Source organism: Marmota monax, unplaced genomic scaffold (assembly GCF_021218885.2).
Source record: "Marmota monax isolate L192 unplaced genomic scaffold, Marmota_monax_Labrador192_F-V1.1 WCK01_AAM20220418_F8-fsc00092, whole genome shotgun sequence".
Lineage (NCBI taxonomy): Eukaryota > Metazoa > Chordata > Mammalia > Rodentia > Sciuridae > Marmota > Marmota monax.
Genome location: NW_026692583.1, coordinates 656,353 through 676,439, shown reverse-complemented (window position 1 = coordinate 676,439; position 20,087 = coordinate 656,353). Strand labels below are relative to the sequence as shown.

At 65.7% G+C, this 20,087-nt stretch overlaps 1 protein-coding gene across 20 annotated transcripts in view; it reads right to left on the bottom strand.

The window, feature by feature from the left end:
* Ncor2 (nuclear receptor corepressor 2) overlaps nt 1-20,087 on the bottom strand; it is a 142,856-nt gene that overhangs the window by 74,339 nt on the left and 48,430 nt on the right. For all 20 annotated transcript variants that reach the window (XM_058579774.1, XM_058579775.1, XM_058579773.1 and 17 more), the window contains 4 exons: nt 16,533-16,712; nt 13,705-13,818; nt 8,997-9,053; nt 4,054-4,106 (listed from right to left, as the gene is read on the bottom strand). In XM_058579774.1, the coding sequence (XP_058435757.1) occupies nt 4,054-4,106; nt 8,997-9,053; nt 13,705-13,818; nt 16,533-16,712 (404 nt within the window). The remainder of the gene's footprint in view (nt 1-4,053; nt 4,107-8,996; nt 9,054-13,704; nt 13,819-16,532; nt 16,713-20,087) is intronic.

Sequence of the window (20,087 nt, the reverse complement as noted above, 5' to 3'; positions counted from 1 at the left end):
CACCCAGAGTGGGCCAGGAAGGCCACCCAGGGATGGTGCTGACCCGAGGGACCTGGTTGTGGAGCAGGCACTACAGATGCAAAGGTCCTACGGTGGGCACACATGGTCCCTGCAGAAAGGAGGAGGGAGATCCACAAGGCGGAGACGGAGGAGGAGCCACGGTCCAGGTCGGGGCTGGACAGGCAGCTGGGAAGGTGCGGAAGCAACTGGCAGCCCAGGGCCTTGGGAGAGTCGGGGTTTGAAGGGGCCCAACCATCAGGAGCCCCTGGGCTTCAGGAGGGGGCCTGTGGATGGACCCTGGCTCCTGACCTCTCCCTTCCCTACACCCCAGTGGGGCAGCCAGGCTGCAGGACAGTAAGACAGGGCAGAGAAGGGACCGGCAGCCCTACAGACCCCAGGGGACCCAGGGACCCAGGGACCAAGAACGGCGCCTGCCGGGGAAGGCTGGACGCGTGCGAGGTAAGCCGTGCCCAAGGCCAGGCAGAGGCAGAGGCAGAGGCCAGGCACGCCCAGCACCACAGCTGCCTGTGCCTGGCCGGCCCTGCACCCCTCATGGGGTCTCCACTGGCTCCACAGGACACCAGTGCATGTGGCTAGGACCATCCCAGCACGTCCTGCCCAGGGCCGGGCCCACCCTGATGGGATGACCACCGAGGCCCCTTCCCCTGCGTCCCCAGGTCTCAGAGGTCTGATGCCCACCCTGGTAGCAGGTGCCCATGGCCTGTGGAGAGCCACCCGACACCTCCGGGCAGGTGCACGGGCGGGCAGCACTCAGGTGGCCTCGCCACGTCCGACTGTCATGCAGCAGGAGGCCAAGCGTGAGACTGACTGGACTCCGTGGCCAGCACACAGACACGGGGACATTATAGGGACAGAGACCAGGCCCTGGGGAGGGACAACCACCCACCCTGAAGCAACCCTGGCCGCAGGGACACGGCGGGCAGTGCAACGAGACCGGGAGGGGCTCAGGGCTCCCTCGGACCCCAGCTGGACGGTCTCACCATCCTTGTCACGCCCGTCACATGCCCTGTGCGTGTGGGCTCATGTCCATGTCCCCCACAGAGAGTCAGGCTCAGCCACCGACGTCTCCCCAGGGCCTAGAAGAGGCCTGGCAGCAGGAGGGACTCACGGACATTTGCTGGATGAAGGACCAGGAGTGCCTCCCGCCTCTGCAGGAGACCAGTGGCCAGACCCGCCTCCCCGTCCCACAGGCCGAGAGTGACCATGTGCCACAGGACGCACTCGGGCCGCTGGGGCCTGAGACCTCGGCCCAGCTGGCGGCCCCCAGGGCCACCCACACCCGGCACGCAACTGTCCCTGAAGCCACATGCTCCTGTCACAACAATTTGACTGGCGACACGTGCTGCGGACCTCAGGTGCCCAGCCCTGGAGCTTCCGCGCTGGCTGCTGGTCCACAGGCCCAGCTGGACCCACAGGCCAGCCGCAGGGCTCACCACCCCACCAGGCCGCGACTCCCCAGGGCTCCTCCTGCCCTCAGGGCCCCGCTGCCCCACACTCCTGCCCTGGCTGGACACTGGGAGCCTGCCCCTCCCACCAGGCAGCCTGGGAAGCCAGGCCCCAGGGCTCATCACAAAGCTCAGCCACGATCCCACAGACACCACGGGCCAGGGTGGGGTGGGGGTCCTGTCCTCCACCCTGGACACATGTGGCCTTTCCTTCCAGAGCCTCTGGGCCACGTGGCCCAATCCCAGGCCTCTGGGAGCGCCCAGGCCGGGCAGCCGCCCCCCCGCCCCTTCAGAGCTGGGCAGCCCCACCCAGCGGCACCCACCTGCACCCACCTCCAGCCCACACGCTGTGGGGAGGCCCAGCCAGGGCCACAGGAAACGGGTCTGCGGAGGCGGCGGGCATGCGGGGCGCTGGCCAGGAGCACAGGGCAGGTGGGCGTGCGCGTTCTGAGACGGACGCAGGAAGCACACAGCTCAGCAGAGCCACTGTGCACTTGAGACCCGTGACTGCGGATGGACCCCGACCCAGTGCAGCTGGTGACAAGGACACACCTCGTCTGTCCCCGCCGGGCCTCACTGTCCCTCAGGCTCCAGCAATAGTCCACGCTCGGGCTGCGCACACAGGTCTCCCTGACTCCGGCAGCCAAGTGCTCCTGGTCCCCAACAGGCCTGTGCCACCCACCCTCCCTGGAGAGGTGGCTTTGCCCTTGCCAGTGTCCAGCCCTGACCTGGGCATCCCCTGGGCCTCCACATGTCCCCCGTGGCTCCTGCAGAGGCTTTCCAAAAGTCCCCCTACACCCAGGCCCTTCCTCCCTGTGGCCACCAAAATGAAGTTGGAAACAAAAATCCAAGCAAAACGCTTCAGGGAATACAGCGTGGGGCTGGCCTCTCTGCCCTTTGCCAGCCAGTTTGTGTGGCCCCAGGGCCTTTGCACTGCCTCCCCTGCTTAGAGGCTCCGACCCTGGTGGTCCACACAGCCAGCTGCTGCTCAGCCCCCAGGGTCCCAACTATCCTGCCTGACTTCTCCAGCAAAGTGGCGCTGCCCACTCCTGCCACCGTCTTCTACCTTCTTACAATTCTGTTTAAACTGAATGACCGCACTGACCTCATGACGACCTCCCTGAAACTGGACACCAATGACACTCTTGGTGGAAAACATGAAAAACCCCGAGGTCCTGAGGCCAAGGTCAGTCACTCACCTACTCACAGGCACCCACGCCGCGGCCTCAGGGAGACCCGAGCTACTGTGAGGCCGAGCCTCGTCCACTCTCCTTGAGCAAAGACCAGTGGGCCTCGTGACATTGCCCGGGGCACTGGGCTCCTTTGGGTTTGGATTCCACAGCTGCTCTCACAACCTGTGGTCACCCACGTGATTCCACCTAAAACGTCTCTCACTTTAAGTGACAAAAATTACGTCAGCGCTTTGCCTTAACATTACTGCTATCAAAAATCACGTCAGAGGGGAAACGGCCAGGGACGGGACTCGGGCAGAGCGCATGCCCAGCAAGGGGGACCACTGGTTCCCACCAGGGGATCAGGGCAGAGCTGCAGGGGCACGGCCTGTGTGCTGTCCACTGAGTCTCTGAGACCGGCTGGGAAAGGGAGTGTCCCCGGCCTCCCCACTCCCTCTCCAGTGTACCAGCAGGCAGGGCCCAGGAGGCTGCTGAAAGTCTGGACAGCTGTGGGGGACACTGTGGAGCCCAGGCAGTCCCCACCCCCCGAGGGACGTGGTGTGCGGTGCCACACTGGCCACCCTCCCGACACGGGGCAAGGCGCTGTGTCCTTGTCCACTGCTGCCGGAGCCCCACTGACTGGGAAGGGGAGGCTTCCGGCGGCTCTGGTCCCTGCAGGCTGTAGCAGGGTGGACAGCTGGTGATACCACCAGTCCCACTGGCAGCCCAACTACAAGAGGCCCCACGTCAACAGGCCCAGCACTGGTGGACGCTCTAAGCCATCAGGTGTGCAGCTTGGCGCTTGGCAGCTCGGCACCCGCGCCTCCCCACGGACGAGTGGCACCTCCCTGGGCCACCCGACCCGAACCTCCTGAGGCCACATGTGAGCTCCGTGCGTCCCCTCAGAGATGAACTCTTCAAGTCCCAAAACACTGCAACCCCAGAGACGCTGTCAACCTACCCCCCCACCACTCCCACGGCCACCTGCGCCTCAAACTTGTACTGTATAGGTTCCTGGTGACAGAAGGAGGAAACAGCTCCTCCATGGCCCAGGAGGCCGTGCTCCCATTAATGCAACCGGAGATCCAGCCAGCCTCCGGCACCACGGCTCCCCGGCCGCGCTCTGGCTTGGAGACATCAGCCTCCCGCACAGTCCTGGCCCTGGCCATGTCCAATTTGTGACAGCTGGGAGGAGGCCCTGTCCTGGGGGCCCAACAGGCCTGTGCCCCGGCCATCCCCGCCTGTGGACCCACCCAGGTCTGCAGGCCACCGACCTCCCACACCCACATCTGCTGAGCCTCCCCCGGACCCACCCGGCCCAGAGCTCTGGCCCCATCTGCCTCCTGTCCACCTCCCCAGCCCATGGTCCTGTAGTCACCCCAGCAGGAGCGAGGCCCTGCCCGGCAGACACTCACATCTTGATGTTCTCGTGGTACTGCCGGGTGTCCGAGGGCTGGTTGTACAGCGGCTGCAAGGAGAGAGCAGAGTCAGCCCCAGTCAGCCCCGGGCAGCCCCAGGCAGCCCTGTCCACAGGGCCCAGGGCCCCAGGGTGAGGAACAGCTGCCCACAGGCCCAATGGAAACATGGGGACCTGGCCTCAGCCCGGCCAGGAACAGACCATGACCGGCTCCTCTGGGCCCGGTGACCCCCACCCACCCACAGGCTGACGGCTGCTCTGGAGGGGCCAGGGCCCCAGGGAAAGCCACACACCCTGAGGGGCCAGGGCCAACCATGGCCACCGAGCAGGGGGACGCCCAGCTCCTCGGTCACCACAGAGACCCAAGGCTCCTCCACCAGGAGCCTCCCCTTCCAAGGTGTGCGGGGCCACAGCAAGGGTAGTGCCGGGCAGCCAGGATGTGGGCCAAGGGCAAGGCTTGGGCAGTGGCCGCATGGGCTCGCTGCCCAGAAAGGCGAGGACCCTGCTGCTACCTGGGCACCCCGAGCGCTCCCACCACGAGCCTCGAGGAGCTGGGTGGCCCACGGCACCTCAGAGCACCGAGCTGGATGAGCCAGGCACCGACACTCAGGGACAGCAGGACACGGGGACGCGAGACCACCCAGAGCGCCAGGCAGGCGGCAGGGCTGAGCTGCTGCCCTGCGACCCCAGCGGGGGTCTGCAGATGGGGCAGAGGAGGGCAGGAGGGAGGCAAGCCCTGGGGGCGGGTCCCTTGTCCCATGGCTGCCATCTGCTTCACAGGTAGAATGGGGTTCAAGGTCAGGGTCGCAGTGAAGGTCAAGTAAGGCACTGTCCCGGGCTCTGAGGCTAGCACATGGCCACTGCCAGGCCTGAGGAGCAGCAGTGTCACCATCCGTGTCGGGATGGACTGTGTGAATCGCACCAGTGTCCCGTGTGTCCCCAGCCCCTGGCCTGCAGTGACCAGTGGGACAGAGTGGACAGCAGGAGAAACCAAGCGGGCACTGCCGCCCCATCCAGAGCACAGGCCGCTGGCCAGCTGGAGGGGGACCAGCAGAGCAGGGGGGGCTGAGCCGAAGACCAGCCGTCTCCTGCTGACCGCGGAAGGGAGACAGACCCTCATTGGCACCAGGTGGCCTCTGCGCTGGAGGGACAGCAAGTGGCTGCAGCGTGGCGACGCCAACCTGGGCTGCTCTGTCCCGCGGCATGGCTCAGGGCACCCAGCGGGGAAGGAGCCTGACCAGACCCACAGCCCCTCCAGTCTGTCCCTGTCTGTCCCTCCCGCACACAGCAGGGCCCTCCCAGGGCTTCCACAGATGACGCTCCCCTAGGGGCGACTCTGCCTTTCTGGACCAGAGGGACAAGGTACAGTGGGAGAGGGCAGGCAGGTCAGGTGGCGGAAGGAGACGTGGGGTCTTGGGGCCTCAGGGCAGTGGACAGGGCACACAGGTCCCCAAGGGAGCTGTCCCTGGGGAGGGGCTGAACACTCCCTGGGACACTAACTGTCCGACAACCCCGGAGCCCCAGGCAGCAGGACCACAGTCCCCTCCTCCCCACCCCAGGGCCAGGATTCCTGCTGCCCACAGACAGAGATGGACAGGACGGCGTCAAGGGAGGGGCCTTGTGCACCCTGGGCAGTGGCCACTGCCCCCGCCTGTCCCCATGGCAATCCACCACCACACTCAGGCAGTCCCAGGCCTAGCCACTCCCTGGGGACAGAGGGGGTTCCCTGCAGCTACAGGGCCATCTCCCCATGGCACACAGCTCAAGACCAAGAGGTCCCCAGCCCAAGCCTGCAGTTTTGAATGGGAGGGCAAATGAACAGGGCAGTAGAGTCTGTGGTCAGACATAGTACAGAACTTCCTAGTAGAGAGAAGGGGTAAAACACTCCTACAGAAGGCTGAGGATCCTCATCTCAGGAACGCATGGGGACATATAAAGAAGCTCACGCTGGAACCTGAGTGGCCCTGTGTTGGTCCTTCTGTTCTCCACACACGAATGACGCACAGGCCAGCTAAAGGTGACCAGCAGCTCAAATTGGGTTTGGATTTGAATCCCGCTCCCACGTCCCTAGCTCACACAGTGACGCGGACGAGGGCCTTCCACCCTGGGCCTGTCTCCTCCTTGGGAGGTCGGACGGGGGCACGGGGCGCTCCTGACAGGGACGTTCTGACTGTGGGGTGGTGGTCCTCGGCTGGAGGGGCCAGGAGGGCAACAGGGCCCAAGGTGCAGGGCCCAAGGTGCAGGCCCACAGGAGGGCAGCAGGGTGACAGGCAGCCCCGCCTGGAGAGGGGACAGGTGGCCTGACCCTCGGGGCCCTGTGGCTCAGAGAACCCCATCTTCCCTGAGACGAACAAGGGCCAGGGGACCTCAGGAGCAGCCTTGTCACCTCACCAACAGGGACAGGAGGGACAGGAAAGGACAAGGACTCGGGAGGGCAGGGCCACTAGACACCCCACCACCCTCACCCCCTCAGTAGAGCATGTGACCTTTGGCCAAGGCCCTTGTCCTGTCAGGGCCACTGGCAGCACGTCCCCACAGCCCCAGGGAAGGCGAGGGGACAGTCCCCAGAGGCCCGCCGGCTTCTCTGCAGATGGGGCAGAGGAGGGCAGGAGGGAGGAGGCCCTGGGCAGAAGCAGGCATCCAGGGGGTCCTGAGAGGAAAGCTGGCCCCGCTCAGGTCAGCAAGAGGAGCCTGGGGCCCCAGCACTGGGCAGGTAGGAAGGGCCAGCCCCGCCCGAAGGCCTGGCAACACCAGGTTCTTACAATTACACCTCCGAGCAGAGAGAGAGCAGGCCAGCCACGCTGCCCCTTGCTGCCCGGCCCCCCCGCCCCCAACAGGGTCCCCAGTGCCCACTGGGCACTCCGGGCACCGGGCCCCAGAGCCCGGATGCTACCTCCCAGACTCCTTTCCAGGGCTCGCTCTCTTCCCTGAACCAGCACCTGCTCCAGAGGCCACAGGCCACCTAGCACCAGGCACAGCCACAGAGACCCACAGGGCACAGGCGGGATGTGCCCACGGCCCCGCGGCACCCCACGGTCGGGGGAAGAGCTGGGTCCCAGGGCTGTGGCCCCTGGAGGGCGGCAGGCCAGCCTGGCCAGGCTTCCGGCACAAAGTGGGCACTGTGCCCTGCGGAGCGTCCACCCACCTTGCCTAGAGACACCCCGGGCAAGGCAAGAACAGGCAGGGCACAGCCCGTGCAGACCCCCGGGCATCTCCCAGCCCCACCTCCTGCTGTGCCACCCAGGCCTGGGCACTGTCCTCTGAGGCCAACCCAGGAAACGGGAACAGGGACGATCCACAGGCCCTGACACACAGTGGGTGCCCTGTCCCCAGAGACCAACACAGGGCCCACTGTTCCCAAAGGGACTCAGGCGAACAACCTGGCAGTGCAGCAGCTCAGGGAGCCTGTGCCCGGCCTCGGCCAGGGCTAGCCGGGCTCCCGGGGAAGCTGTGCTCCCAGCACTACCCGCTCAGAGCTTGGGGCCCAGCGACGTCCCCAACAGCCACGCAGACCTGTCCCTGGGTCCTCACCGTGTGCCCGACACCACAGTGGGACGGCCCAGGAGCCCTGGAGACTCGGCAGGAAAGAAGGCGAGCCTGGTGTCAGAAGTGACCACAGTGGCCATCTGGGACACCAAGGCGAGGTGCAGCTCCCAGGCGAGATGCAGACAGTGCAGCCGCCCGAGGCCAGGGGATTCCTGGGGATGGTCAGCTGCACCCAGGCAGAGAGCGGACAGACATGACCCTGGACAGCTGCCCAGGGCAGCTCCGTGCACAGTGGCCAGAGAGCAAGACCTGCTCCAAACGCCAAGCGAGATCCAGGCATGGAGGCCCAGGGCAGTGGCCCAGCCCCAAGGCACAGAGGCCCGGGAAGAGGGACAGGGCCGGGCCAAGGCCACACAGGGCTGCACTATGGGGCGTGGACACACAGAGCCGCGCACAGAGGGCGACCCTTCCACGTGGGGGACATCCACATGGGGACCGACTGGTGGCAGTGTACACTCTGGAGGCACACCAGAGACCTGGTCGCAGGTGTCCTGTCCTCACCTGTGAGTGACCTGTGAATGTGTGCCCAGTAGCAGGAGCAGGGTCCCAGCTCTGGGGATGGGCAGCCCTCACCGCATGACACGGGCCACCAGTAAGAAACCAGGTGCACAGATGCTCTCTGCCCCCTCCATGGCTCAGGCTCATGAAGGCCAAGGTTGTACCCAGAGCCCTCCCAGGCCTCAGCGCTGGACCCTGGGTCCCACCCCTGACCTGGGCCACCCCAGCCCCATGGTGCGGAGGAGCCTGCCCCAGGAGGGGCCAGACCTCGCTGCACTCAGGAGACTCCAACAGGCTCACTCCCGCCCTGGCACAGAGCCCCCCAGCTACCACTGCACGTGGGGCCCACAGCGTCCCCACCCCCACCACCTCCACCGTCGGGTCCCACCAACGGCACCAGGGGTCCCAACGGGTGGAGGCAGCGGGCGCCCGGGGCTCCCCCAGGGCTAGCCTTCTGCTCTCAGCCACCCCAAGCCCAGGAGACCCAGATCTGCACCTGCCCGGCAGCAACGTGAGCCTGACCCTGGGAACAGCAGCCACCTGCGTGCCACCCCAGGTGGGCCTGTGCCACAGTGCCCAGGTGGGCAGCCACCCTCAGGTGCCCAGGGGTTGGTGAAGAGACTGAAGCACAGACAGGGTGAGGCGCCAGCCACAGCCACAGCCATCGAGGGCACCCTGGGAGCTGAGCCCAGACCACGCGCCCAGAGAGGAACCTCGATGCTCGGCCGGAAGCAGGGGCCACTCGAGCCCAGAGGAAGCCCAGCTCGCTCACTGCCCGCACTATCTGCCAGCCTCTTATCAGGAGGGCGCTTCCTGCCTCCCTGACGAAAGCCCGCTGCCCACTGCCCGGGCCGACTTCCTCCTGCCCCAGCCCTGCCACCCGCCCGGCCCGCTCACCAGCTCCACCTGGGGTCCCAAGCCTTCGAGGATCCGGTGGGCAGCCTCGGCCTTCTTCTGCAGGGACGAAAAGGGGTGGGGGGGAGACAGAAGAAACTGTGAGCGAGGCCTCCGGGGCAGGCAGTGCCCCTCCCAGCACGCTGGCCCACAGCCTGGGGAGGGACCGGGACCAAAACCCCAGGCTGGGACAGCAGCGCCCGCAAGCCCACCTGGCCTGGGCCTGAAGCCCCTGCAGCATGCCCACCCACCACCCCTCCCGGGCGGTGGCACCAGTGCGGGTCCTTCCAGCCTCTGCCCAGGGAGCTGGCCAGGCCGCCCTCTAAGAGTCCAGGGCCTTAGTCACGTGACTCCTGGGCCTCCCGCCTCCCTCCGTCACAGCCCAGGACTTATGGGGAAAATGGGGACACGCAGCGGAGAGGGCTCTGGATGCTAATTCAACAGGCTGGCCATGAAGGCCACACTGTGCCCAGGTCTGGCCACCAGCCCCAGCCTGGGACCACAGTCCTGCTCACAGGAGGCCCGGAGCACGGTCAGCCTAGACAGGGAGGATGGAGGAGGGCGGGCAGGGGACCCGGGGAGGCAGCCTCCCGGGCCGTGGGGGACAGCAGGGGCAGCACTTGTCCAGCACTCTGGACAGCAGGTTTGGGACAACAGCCAGCAGCCCCGAGACAGACCCCAAGCATCAGACGTCAGGTCACACACATGAGGACCAGGGGTGTCCCACCCTGTGACTGGGCCAGCCCTGGCAGCATCCAGGTTCAGCATGGGCCAGGAGCACTAGCCACCTGAGCCAGTCAACACACTGTCCCTGAAGACGACAGGTGACGTGGCGCTCCGGGGGACACTGCTGGGAGGCTATGCCTGGGGCAGGTGCACATCAGCGGGGCAATGGGCCTGCAGGTGGCCTCAAGCTGGCATCTGGAATGACATGTCTTGAGCCCAGGCCAGCCCAGCAGGCCCACGGGAAGCCCAAGTCCCAAGAGAAGCAGCCTCCGCAGGCCAAGGCCCGAAGGCAGGGACGGCCTGGGAGGTGACCACGTCCTGCTGAGCCTCCCGCCACCAAGAACACCCAGCCAGGCCCAGAAATGCCACCGCGCCATTGGCGGAATGGGAAACACGCCGGAGGCAGAAGAAAGAGGCCTCGCCACCGGGCTCTGGGCAGGGTGGCCATGTCCTGGGGAGGCCCTGGGCCTGGGAGGCAGGGACCACCCTGAGGGCCCCTGCAGCCCACCTGCCCTGGACACACCCTGGAGATGCGAGATGCACAGAACCCACGGCCAGGACGAGAAAGGCTGGCCAGGGCGGGCGAGTGGCAGGGACAGGGCAGGCCAGTGCACCCAAGCACCGGAGGCTCAGGGGTCAGTGCCACAGGCCTGTGGGGTCTGTGCTCACCCTCTGGACAAAAGGGAGGCCCAGCACAGGGGGCCACACGGCCAGGCCTGCGCCTCAGGGCGCGTACAGAACCCGGGGACTCGAGAAGCCTGCATCCTGTGAGCCACGCTGCTCTGGGCTCCAAACACCATAGCTTTCATAAGGGACAAAGTGACATGAGCACCGTCACTTCCCTCATTAGACGAGGGGAGACACCCCAGTCCCAGAAAGGGACTCCCCTGGGAACAAGGGTCCAGGCCACAGTTACAGCCTGTTCCCAAGACAGCCTCGGCTCCTGCAGCTTCCTGCGAACCTGAGCACGGCCTGCCTGGCGCCCACAGGGCCAGTGCCCCTCCAGTCTTGCCCTGTCCAGGCCTCCACCCCGTTGGCTCTGCTGCATCTTGCTCCTGCAGACAGCGTGTGGATCCCTGTAGGGCCCCCCCATTAGGTCCCATGGTGGGGCTGTGGGACAACCTGCTGTCTCAGCACCTGGCGCAGGGGCACTGGGGACAGGGCACCTGGCACAGGGGCCCGGGCTCTGGGGCACCCTCACTGCTGAAAGGTGCTTCTGGCTCCCAGCCCCAGAGCCCCACCCTCGCCCCGAGGGGCCCAAGCGCAGGACCCCTACCAGGGAGGAGGGGAAACCTGCTGTCTCCCAGCCCTGGCCTGGACGCACCTGGGGAGGAGAGGTCCAGCCCCCATTCACCCGAGCAGCCCTGCGCAGCTCAGTGACTCACATCTGCAGCCCGCCTGCCCCTGCACAGTCCCCCGGCCTCTCAAATGCTGGTCCTGGTATACAGTCAGCACTCAATACTGGCCCTGCTCGCGAGGTGCCAGGATGTGCTGGTCAGAGCTGACCACTCCTCCTGCCCCCGTGAACTAGGACAGGGTGCTCCTGGGCGTCACAGACCCCCACAGGCCACATGAACACACTCACGAGTCCAACCCCATAGTGAGTAGCCCGGTCCCTTGGGATCCCCAGGTGCAGCCCTAGCCTGAGGCAGAGTCCCCCTGGCTGAGCGGGCGGGCTGTCCACCAGCCTTCTTCCTCACCCTGGGATAGCCCAGCCACGTGGCCTGCCTGGATCAGGCCAGCTCCCTTCCCCGTGCCCTCCAGGGAGGCCTCTGCTGCCGCCCCCGGCCTCCCCTTGGCCTCCCTGCGGCCCGAACCCCAAGGGCACCAAGCTGTGGAGAGCCTGGCCCTGGCCCTGCCCCTGCCAGCCCCATCCCACCTCCAGGCCCCACCCGAGCCCCGAGCTGGGGCCTGATACCCTCCTCCTAGCCCACCCACTGCCAGGTTTCCCTGCCCCCGCCATGCAGCCAGGCTCTGCCTCCCTCTCGGCCCCTGCCCCTGTCACCTGCCGCCCGCCTGCCCACACACTCCCGGGAGGCAGGCAGAGCCGGCCAGCGGTGCCCACAGACGTGCTATGAGTGGATGATAAGCCAGCGTCCAGGCTCAGAGAGGCCGGGGGCAGCTGTGTGCTCCGCTGGCTTGGCGTTTAGAGCCGACCCTGATCCTGCGCCACATGGAAGAACCAGCAGGGAGGGGGGGCGGGGTGGAATCTAATCCTGTTGATCCCCGAGGGCCACCAAGCCCTGGCTGCTTCAGCCAAAGGTGGCCGAGGGCCTCCTGCCTGCCAGGTCACCAGCTTCCCAGGCTCGGCCCAGACAGAAAGACCCCAACAGCCCCACACTCCAAGATCAGAGGACTCTTCTAGGGGAGGCCCGGGCACCTCCCACCTTCCCTGCAGTGATCCCACGAGTGTTAGCTGAGCACAGCTGGAGTGAGATGAAGACCCTGCCCTCAGGGAGCTCTGCTCCCCACCAAGAGGAGACACACACACACAAGTGATATCCCGCAGGGACACGGGTTGAGGAGCCCGGGGAAGTCAGGAGAGGAAATGGTGCTGAAAGATTTTCAGGATCAAGCAGAGGGCCAAAGGGACGTCCTTGGAAAGGGCACGCTTGACACGAGAGCCAGAGAGAGTGACAGCACGAGGCGCTGGGCAGGCGCCCAGGCAGGGGACTGAGGGCACCCGTCGCCCCCGACCACAGGCAGCTGCTGGACAGAGCCACCCTGCTGTCCCACCAGGCCCAGGCAGGGCGTGCAAGAGGTGACAGGCTGGGCCCTGCCGGGAGGGACTCCCTCTCTCTGGGCCTCAGGCTCCGTGAGTGAAGTACATAACTGTCACTGTGTCACCCCAAGACCAGAGGGCTGCAGAGGACATGTCCCGACCACAGCACTCCACAGCCAACGTCCACTGAGGGACAAGGGGCCAGGGAGGTGCAGCCGCAGAGAGGACAGTGGGCCTGCACCAGGACAGCTGGCAGGACACGTGGCCACAGCCTTCGTCAATGTGATCTCCGTTGGTGCTGCTTGTGGTCAGAGACCCGGGTGGGAGGGCACGCGGGGCAGCTTCCAGGCCCCCAGGATCAGGCTCACCCTGCATACATGGCGGAGCCAAATGGCGGACACAGAGCAGCAGGAGATGCCCCACCCCGAGCACGGCCCACAGAGGAGGTGACCCAAGGGAGGCCAAGGCTGGGCTGAGAGGAGAGGCAGGGGAGGGCAGGGGAGGGCAGGGGAGGGCAGTACCCACCCCCACACACCGCTGTGTGGCCTCAGGAGGGACGGCTCCCCTGTGAGCCTCAGTCTCCTCATCCGTAGCACAAGGAAGGCTGGGCTCAGCCTAACCCAGCACATCTGGGGTCAGGTGCAGATGAGCCCAGCCTGGCTCCCAGCAGGCGACTAGGACAGCCCAGAGCCCACTGCCCACAAAGAGGAGGCCACACCTCAGGCAGCAGCTCCTGGGCTCCAGACCCACAGACCCCGGCTCTGGGCACCCCCAGCCTCCTGCCAGCACCAAGCCTCCTTAGACACCGGCAGGTGCCCCTCCCAGGGTCCCTGACCCTGTGCTTCCATCACTCAAGGGCTCATCCCGGGGCAGGGACAGTGGAGGCCAAATCACCAGAGGCCTCGCCCAGGGATTCCAACCCCAGACCCTCCACATCCTGGCTGTGTGACTCTGGGCAAATCACTCAACCTCTCTGGGCCTCAGTCTCCATGTGTAAAAGGGAAACAGCAACTGTGCCCACCCTCCCAGGTCCACCAAGGGAAAGAGCGTCCGGGTGGAGGTGGGTGACACAGACTGGCTGTTGTCGCTGACACAGGGTTGACAGTCTGTGCTGCAGGAACTGGCTCTGCAGGGGCGCCCAGAGTGGCCACTGCATGCCCACTGCAGCTGGCCTGGCTGTCCATACTGCGCCCCTCTAGTCACCCAGAGGCTGTGCGAGCTGGTGACCGCTGGCCTCCACCCCCACCCCCAACCTCCGCGTACCCGGTTCTCGTCGTAGATGATCTGCACCAGGCTGCGGTGCTTGGACTCCATAGGCGGGGGTGACACGGGCTTCTCGGGCTCGGGCGGCTTGGCGGCCTCCTCCTCCAGCTGTTGCTGTGGGCGAGAGCGAGGGTGAGCTCAGGGCTGGGCCGGGAACCCAGCAGCGCCCCACGTCCCCCAGGGCTCCTGCCCCTCAGAGCGGGGCCAGGAGGGGAGCGGAGGCTGGGCCCCGCCGGCCAAGCCTCGGTCCCCCACGGTCCCACAGCTGTGGCAGTCAGTGGGCCACAGCCTGAGCCAAGGCCCAGCCTGAAGGCTACTTGCTGTGCAGCCTCGGGGAGTGGCTGGACTTCTCTGAGCCTCTCTTCTCTTTCTCTGCCTCTACCCTGCGCCTGCAGGGCTGCCAGGTGCCGGTCAGGGCCCTGTCCTCTGCCCCAGTCTGCCCAGCACAGCCCCCTGCAAGTACCAGACAGAGTGTCCCTTAGAGCCGCAGGGGAGATGAGGCCAGGGAGCTTGAAGCCCGAGTCATAGCGTCACAATATGGCCCTGCTCTGCTCTAGAGGCCACACAGCTGCAGTGACCGAGGGACTGGCTGTGTGCACCCAGGAGCCCAGGAGAGCAGAGGCAGATACAGCCAGAAAGCCAGCACCCCACTTCACTGGCACAAAAGACCGGGGGAGCCGTGCTGTCCCCGTCCCTCAGAGGCCCCCTCCAGAGCAGCACCAGAGAGGGTGGGCAGTGTCCCGGCCAGCAAAGGCGGCCCACCGCAGGCACCAGAGAGAAGCAGAGGAGACACGAAGGAAGACCCAAGAAGACGGCTCAAGGACACCAAGCCTCGGTCAAGCTGGGCTCCCTGCTGCCCACACTGGGTCTCGGTGACCTGCTCATACAAGTCACCTCCCTCTTCTGACCCTCAGTGTCTTCTTCAGTGGAAACCAGTAGCAGCAGCGCCACCTCAGAGGCTGTTTGGAGGATCAAAGAAAGCAACGCACAGCCCGGGGCAGGGGCCAGAGACCGGCTGCCTCCAGCAAGTGGACCCAGAGCAGAAGAGCCCTGCACACCCCGACAGCCGGAATCAAAGCCTTCTTAAAAAAGAAAATCACAGCGTCGGGCAGGAATGTGGAAAGGCTGGAACCTCACACGGCCGGGGCGGAAAATGGCGCAACTGCCATGGAACACGGCCTGGAAATTCCTCTGAGTTACACCCAGAGGCAGGAGGTGACCCAGCTCCACTCCAGGGCGACACCCGCAGGGACGCACAGCCATGCAGACACACTCCAGCACACTCAGCCCCACCCAGGACGGCCACCTCAGGCCAGAGTCACTGCGTGGGTGGCCAACACAGCACGAGCATGGGGTAGTACTCAGCCATGAAAAGGAGGGCCAGCACGTGCCACAGGCAGAGGGACCTTGGAATGCCCAGAGAGAGAGACCAAAGGCAGGACAGGCCTGTGAGGCTGGCCACGCCACAGAGACAGGGCAGATGGCCAGCTTGGGGGAGGGGCGTGGGGAAGGACCCTGGGGCCGGGTCTCCTGCCAGGAGGTTGGGAACGTCTTGGAATGAGGCAGCGGGTGGCCAAGTGTGCCAAGTGCCACTGGACTGTGTACGTCACAGGGATTGATTTTGTTTAGAAATTTCAGCTTAAAAAAAAATAGTCCAAGTGGAATTTAGGAAACAACCAAAACACAAAACCCAACTGCAGGGGGTTGTCCCCAAGCCACCTGGCTTCCTGCCACATTAGCTGTGGTTCAGCCCAGCCCCAGCCCCAGACCACGCCTGGGAGGAGAGGTGTGGCTTCCAGGGCTGGCGCTGCCCTCCTCCCTCCCGTGCGGAAAACCACTGGCCCCTGGAACCCACTGTCCCCCTGCCTCCCCCACCAAGTGCCCAGCCCATGGGGCTTCTTCCAGGAAGCCCTCTGTCCTCCCACTCCTGCCTGGGACTGGGGAGAGGACGGGGTAGGCCTGGCCCCCACCAGCCCCTGGGGAAACTGCAGCCAGCTGACAGGTGGCCACGGGCCATGGGCACGGTGAAGGCCCTGGGACCACCAGCAGAGCAGACAGAGCGGCCACCCTGCGCCAGGAAGACTTCACTTAGGGCCCTGGGACGCAGGTGGCCAAGGACAAGGACAAGGGCTCCTCAGAGGCCAGTGTCCTCTCTGCCAAGGGGCACCTGAGCAGAGACCAGCTGACTCCGGGGAGAGGACCACGGGAAGCCACAAAAGCCCGCCAGCCGCTCGCTTTGAAGTAAATGTGATTTAAAATAAAATCACAAAGTGAGTCTCACACCGGCTTCTCCTGTGGCTCCCCATACTGGCCCCCGACCTGGGGACCTGCCCCACCCCACAGGGGTCACGCCTGTGCCCACTTCACAGAGGAGGAAACAGAGGCTCCCAGAGGTGGGGCACGGGCCCCGGCTAGCAGGGGGGCAGCTGGGAGGCCCAGAGATGGAGGTTGGCTGTCACCAGATGCAGGCGAGGAAAAGTGCCCCGCAGTGGACCCCAGCCCACCCCAAGGCCAGGGGGCAGGGCTGGGGAGAGCCGCCCACCTGCCAAAAGCCTGCCCTCTGCCTCCTGCCCTCCTACCATCTGCCCTCTGACCTCCTCCCTCTGCCCTCCTGCCCACAGCCCCAGCATGGCACGGAGCCTGAACCGGACTTTCTTCAAACCAGGTCCCAGCTCCTGTCTGGGGGCTCCGCGCTCCTTCCTAAGGATCCCCTGAGCCTGTCTGGGGACCCAGAGCTCCTGTCTGGGGGCTCCGAGCTCCAGAGTCCCCACGTGGGGAGCCTGCCAACTACACTGGTGACCGCCCAGGCCCCCCGGGCCCGCCCACACCTGCTTCTTCTTCAGCTTGGAGATCTGCTGCTCCACCATGCTGATCTCGCGGTCCACGCGGTCCATGTTCTGGATCAGCTCCTCCTTGGACAGCCGGGGGGGCACCAGCTCCAACTCGGGGTCGGCGTGCGGGGGGCTGGGGGGCGACACAGGCTCCAGCTTGCCCGTCAGACCACGCTCCTGAGTGCAGAAGGAGGGTGCAGGTGGGCACGGTGTCGGCACCCCTGCTCCGGCCGTGAAGAGGGCTTCCCACTAGGCCACCAGGGCTGTCACCGCCAAAGAGGGCACTGGCTGGCGCCTACCCAGGACCTCCACACCAGGCCTGCTCCCCCCACGTCAGCATCCTGCCCACCTCGACACGAGGTCACTGCCTACCCTGGGCACACCTGACCCCTCCCCCCGGGCACGAAACCTCCCTGTGCCACACACCAGACCAGGCTCCCGGAGAACAAGAACAGGACTCCGCCTGGCCCCGCAGACTCTCCCTCACGACGTCCAGGGGAAGTGCCCAGTGGGCACTTGGAAACCCCAGCAGGGCGTGGGGGGTAGACAGAGCCCTCCGGGCCGTGGGCAGGGGCACACTGACCCCAGTTAGGCTGCTCTTCAAGGAAGCTTACCCCAGGACTCCGCAGCCCCTGTGCTGGACACCCAGGCTGTGCCGGGCCTCTGGGCTGAGGTCAGGCAGCACCGCACTCACTTCGAGCCAAGCTCCAGCCCCACTAGCAGAGCACCCCGCTCTCCCGCCTGCTTCCTCATCTGTACCTCGGGGACAGACGGTCCCCAGCTCCCGGGCAGCCTTGAGCCTGGTGGGCACTAACATGTGGAAGGCGGGGGCCCTGCATACAGTCAGCGCTCAGCAGGTGCTGGCCCCAGCCTGGGTTTCCAGCTGGCAGCTGCTGGCAGACGAGGTCTGAGGGCCGTCTCCCGCCCCCCACAGCTGCGCACGGACACAGGGACATTGTCCCCAGCACCAGGCTCAGGCCCACATGCGCCCAGGCCTCGGAACCAGGAGCCACACCATCCCTGTCCTCCCTCTGAGCCAAAGCCAGGCCCTGGGGGCTGAGAGCTTGGGACAGTGCTGGGTGTGTCCCCTGGCCTTGATGTTGTCCCCGAGGCCAGGGGACACAGGAGCTGGCCAGATGTCGCCTCCACGGTCCTCCAGGTTTCCTGGCCACAGCAAGCCCAGACCCTCAGCCCAATGCAGCATTACCCCGGGAAGTCCCCGTCCCTGAGAATTATGAGGAGCAGTTGGGGCCAGCAGCCCCCCGGGAAAGAAGTGGACAGCGTCCCCTTGGTCCCCTGGGCAGGAGGTCCAGCAGGCTCCTCCCAGGGCCAGGCACACCGATGGGCTGGGGCATAGGGGGCCCCCAAGAGACAGCAGGACATGGCATGTCCACCCACACCTGGCCCTGAGTCAGCCGGCACCCACTGCGCACGGTACCCAAGAGGGGGAGGCCAAGTGGGGACAGACAGAGCACCACAGCACAGGGGCCCACTGAGCAGAGACGCCAGATGGACGCCCGAGGCGGGAAGGGGGAAGAGACCCTTGACAGTCCCGGTCTCCCAGGTGGCCAGAACATTCCAGAACCAGTGTGGCCGCAAACGCCCATGGGTAGTGCATGTCACAAAAGCCAGCTGCGTGTCCATGGGACGCCCCCAGGAGAGAGCGAGGGAGCTGCTCCCCACACCTGGCCTCCACGCGGCCCAGAGCCTGGAGGATTAGCCAGCGCCCACCCAGGGCCAGAAGTCCTGCACTAGGAGCCCGGGGAGGCGTCACGGTAGTGAGGGAGGAGCTGCCCAGGCCACAGCCCCAAGGCCATGGGGCAGCCCAAGGCCCCCGCAGCATCCAGGAAGCAGGCCTCCACGGGCACTGCCAACAATCCCCCACAACAGGAGGCAGGCAGGGACACGGGTCCCAGGGCAGCGAATCCAGTTCTGCCTGAAGGCAGGAAGGCGGGACTGCAGGTGTGGCAGCCAGGACTGCTGGCGGTGACAGAAGCCTGTCTCCAGCAGCAGCTGAGCCACCTCAGACACTGCCTGTGGGACTCTGATGTCCACCCTCTGGGCCATAGCCTTCAAGGAGAGCTGGGCACACGGGGTGGCGCCTGCACAAGCTCCCCTTGGGTCCATCTCGGGCCTGCGGCTGGATTCCACGCAGCAGACGAGACCATGTGGCCACTCGTGACCACTCGGAGCTGCTCCCCTAGCTCTGCCCACCCAAAACCTGCTCAGACTGTCCACAGGCACCAACGGACCCACCACCCTCCAGGACACCCGCGAGGGCTCAGCAAGGAGGAGGGACAAACTGGGAGAGGGACAGAGAGGGACAAAGAGACAGAGACAGAAATGGAAACAAGGGACTGACACAGAGATTAAGAGACAGTGAGAGACAGAAGCAGAGAGAGCGAGCCAGGCGGTGACGAGTTGAATATAAAGACGGACAGATGGACAGACCAGAGGGGATAGACAGACCAGAGGGGATGTACAGACAGAAGGACAGAGAACCAAGGGGACAGACAGATGGACCAGAGACCCAGAAGGATGAACAGACCTGAGGAAACGAACACATGGGTACGAAGACAGACAGACGGACAGACCTGAGGGGACGGATGGACAGAACCGAGGGGACGGACAGACAGGGACCTGAGTGGACGGAAAGACCCGAGGGGACAGATGGGTACGAAGATGAACACACAGAGACCCGAGGGGACGGACAGGAGGACAGAGACCCAAGGGGGCGGACAGAGACACACACAACCAGCAGAGATGCAGGTGCAGAACCTCGTGGACCCAGGAGGGTGGCGCCAGGACAGGGAGGGTCAGCAGCGAGAGACTCGGGGGCAGACCCAAGACCCGCAGCCCAGTCAGCACTCCGAGGGGCCAGGTTCCCTAGGGACGGCAAGCCCTGGGCTGGCCCGGACCCCCTCGCTATCCTGCCAGCAGCCCAGCTTCTGAAGGCCCAGCCCAGGTGGAGGCCCCACCAGGGAGCCGGGGCCGGGTGGGCAGCACAGCCGCTGCCTGGGACGCCCCAGGCCTGACCTCGTCAACCTCATCTGGCTGGGCCTGGCACTCACTTAACATTACCCTGTCATCGACGTCCCCGTGTGCTGGCATCCCACGGCAGGGCCTGCCTGGGCCTGGAATCCCACCACTCAGCCCTCCGCTCCAACTGGCTGCCTGGGCCGCTTCCTCCCTTGGCCCGGCTCCTGTCCCCAGCGCTGCAGCCGGTCATCACTGACCTCACTGGTGGCTGAGAGGCCCGTCAGTGAGCTCATGAGTGTCCCTGGGGTCGCCAGGAGCCTGAAGGATCTGTCACACACTGGCCAGGCACCAGACAGAATATGGCACCATATGGCACCTAGCCACGGTCCCCACCCTGCTGGGGCAGTCGGACAAAGCTTCTGAGGCAGCTGGGTGACCGCAGAGCCACACCCACGGCAGCAAACTATAGGTGCCTAATCTATGCACACACCCCCTCTCAGTCTTGCTTTATTTTAAAGAGGAATAAACTCTCAAGGTCCTCAGGGCACAGGAGGCAGGGGGACCTGCAGGCTG